The following is a 3,320-nucleotide window of genomic DNA, read 5'->3' as shown; positions in this document are numbered from 1 at the left end:
TTTCCTCTAATTTTAAGGAGACAAATTCTACTCTTTTTCTCTCCAAGAAGAAAATATTATATCTAGACATTGTATGTCTGAATGATAGCAAGAATCACACCACACCACTATATACATGATGTGCTACAATCCATGTTGTCATTCGGGGAAAAAATTTGCGTATGTAAGACGTATGCAGCGCTGCGTACGTTTTGGAGGTTATACAAGGGATATAAGGGAGTTATATCCGCGTTATACCTTCTTGTAACCTCCATATAACCTTCTGTAACATATCTGTAACCTACAAATAAGTTATTAATATATGAAAAGAGAAGCGCGAAACTTATTTGTAGATTACAGGTAGGTTACGGAAGGTAACATTGAGGTTACAAGGGGGTATAACGCGGATATAACCCCCTTATATCATCTGTATAATCTTCAAAACGTACGCAGCGCTGCATATGTCTTACGTACACAAATTTTTTCCGTCATTCGGACATCTAGATGACAAACGTAATATGTCTCCAAGTTAAAGTCCCTTTATAGCTACATCACTTATAATTAGGCTATGTAAGTGAAACTAGAAAAAAAAAAAGAGTACTAAAAGTAGGAAATATAAACACTTTTTAACTTAAAAAAATTTGCATCAACTGTAACATAAGCAATTGACTTTACATTAATTTTAATATATAACAATATTAATTATAAAACCATTTAAGTATAGAATTAAATGGACAAGTAAGGATTTATGCATGATTTTCATTAAAAAAAATTTGGGTTTTTCCGAACAAAGATGGTGTTCATTTAATAGTTGACATAAGAGGCTTCTCACTCCTGAATTTGGTGTGGCATTCCCATCCCCTCTAAACTAACATAAAGCTCGCATTAACTATTTCTTCAAATTTTAATCACCATATATATATATATATATATATATATATATATATATATATATTAGGAAGATTAATATGCATACAACTCAATTATTTTGTATTTTACATATCTAACACATAAATTTCATTTTTTCATTTATGTCACTTTATTTATGGATGAAAAATATGCATTTCACTTTTAAAACTTAAAATATTATATATATATATATATATTTATAAGTATAATACATTCAGATTGGGTGCTATGTACCTAAATACGTCTATAATATATCTTGATTATACATTTAAATTTCAACTATATGTTTATAACATTCTCTAAACTAAGTTTTAACTCACTTATTAGATAGATTTATCATTGGTCGTGGGTTCGATTCTCAGTGGCGCTGGATTCTCAAATATTTAGGCATATTATGTGAGCTTTCATCATAGAGCCTGGGGCATGAAAAATTAGTATTTGGACCTCTGCCAAATACCAATTTCCTTTAAAAAAAATTTAGAAAATTTTAAAAAATAAAAAATAAAAAATAAAATGTGTATTTTTTAGTGTGGAGATCGCACATAAATTCTACTCCATTGCCGTACATTCCAAGAGTAGGCCTCCGGCGGGTAGTATTGCTAGAATAGAAGTCCTACTCCTTCATTGCTTACAGCTTACTCTTTTCCTCTTCTCTCTCTCTCTCTCTCCTCCACACCCTCTTCTGCTCTTTCCCCTCTCCTTCTCCCTCCTCTCTTCTTATGGATCTGGTTTCTTCAAGGGAGCATCTCTGCTACGTTCGCTGTGCTTACTGCAACACTGTTCTTGCGGTAATCCTTCATCTCCATACCTCAATTTACAATATGAACCAAAACTTTTCTTAAAAAAAAGAGAGAAATTTCCCTTTTTTTCTTACTTCAGGACTGTACTGAAGTTCTCTAACATCATAAAAATACAGTTTTGATCAATTATAGGTTGTTTTTGAGAAGAATTATTGATTTTTATTAGTTTAATATATGAAGGACTGATAAAGGAGATCTCTTTCTGAATTTTATTGTGGTTTTTTGAGATCAGTGATGTTGTGTTGGTAGCTGCAGGTTGGAGTTCCATGCAAGAGGTTGATGGATACTGTTACTGTGAAGTGTGGGCACTGCAATCATCTCTCTTTCCTAAACCCTAGGCGTTTGCTTCAAGCTCATTACTCTGATCACCAGTTGGGATTTCAGGTGTATTTTTCTTTTTCCCTTTTTCTTATTTTATATGTTATATATACTATAAATTAATTTCTTATTTGAATCTAAGTAACATATTTATAAAAATATGATTTTTATCAGCATCATGAGAGGATGCTGGTTTGTCAGATATGAAGGATATATAAGAACATAATAACGAACTTAATTTAAGAGATGGTAAGAATTTTGTAGAACTCATTAAGTGAAAAAAATCCACAATAAATAGTTGCCTAGGAGCCCAAACAAGTAATATATAATGAAAAAATTCTTGTATGTGCAGATGATGGTGTAGATCGCATCACGTTGTTATGCACAAAATTCACAATAAATAGCTGTCTAGGAGCCCAAAGAAGTAATATATAATGGAAAAATTCTCGTGCGTGTGCGTGCGGATGATGGTGCAAATCGTATCATGTTATTGTTCAAAGAATGTGGTGTGATCCAAGATATCGTGTGAAACATAATATTTTCTCCTCAAACAGTATTAAATGAAGAAACAAAGATGATCATGCATAATCTCATACTAATTAAATTGTTTAAGGCCTTCGATGCTAAAATGAAGAGTTCTAAGTTCAAAATAAAGCAAAATGTAGTGCTGATGAGTTAAATTTCAATGATATCTCTCAATTTTGTTGCTTTGAATGAATTTAAAAAGTTATTAAATTTCAAACTTCTAGTCTTTCACATCTCAATCTCCAAAAAGTTTCTCAAAGATAATTTTTTTTCTATTTATTTGAAATTTTTGTTCATATATAATAACAATTAAGCTTACCCATTCTTAATTTCAAATATAAAAAAAGTAATTTTAACATCAAAATATACTCTTTTTATTAAGAAACAAACTTCTGCAAATACATAAAAGTTCTTCCTACATAAAAATATAATTTTTAAATGAAATTCACCAACTATACTCTCTCTCTCTCTTTCTTTATCTCTCTCTCTCTCTCTCTTTATTATGAGTTGAGGAAACAGGACTGGTTGTGTGAATTAAATTTCTGAAGAAAGGGTCTGCAACAAATTTAGCCAAGAAAGGGGTGTTTTTGATTGTCTAAGACCTGCTTTGTTTTTGGTGAAATTGCATGCAGGATCCATGTAATGATTGTAGGAAGGGACAGCTTTCAGCAGCATCTTCATCAAGCTCTATGGAGCAAGCACCAAAAGCACCTTTTGTTGTCAAACGTATTAATTTATTATCATTATTTTTGCAATTTTATTTATTTGTTTAATTATTTATATATATAT

The 3,320-nt window shown here is 30.9% G+C and overlaps 1 protein-coding gene across 2 annotated transcripts in view; it reads left to right on the top strand.

The window, feature by feature from the left end:
- Window positions 1-1,540: 1,540 nt before the first annotated feature.
- Window positions 1,541-3,320, top strand: part of LOC110019579 (protein DROOPING LEAF-like) — a gene marked incomplete in the record, with an annotated part of 8,759 nt that continues 6,979 nt past the window's right edge. The window contains 3 exon segments of one of the 2 annotated variants that reach the window (XM_020717308.1): window positions 1,541-1,676; window positions 1,944-2,072; window positions 3,164-3,257. In XM_020717308.1, coding sequence (XP_020572967.1) covers window positions 1,608-1,676; window positions 1,944-2,072; window positions 3,164-3,257 — 292 coding nt within the window. 2 annotated transcript variants of the gene reach the window in all.

This window comes from Phalaenopsis equestris, unplaced genomic scaffold (assembly GCF_001263595.1).
Source record: "Phalaenopsis equestris unplaced genomic scaffold, ASM126359v1 Scaffold000061, whole genome shotgun sequence".
In the NCBI taxonomy this organism is placed as follows: Eukaryota; Viridiplantae; Streptophyta; class Magnoliopsida; order Asparagales; family Orchidaceae; genus Phalaenopsis; species Phalaenopsis equestris.
This window is presented reverse-complemented; position numbering and strand designations above follow the sequence as displayed.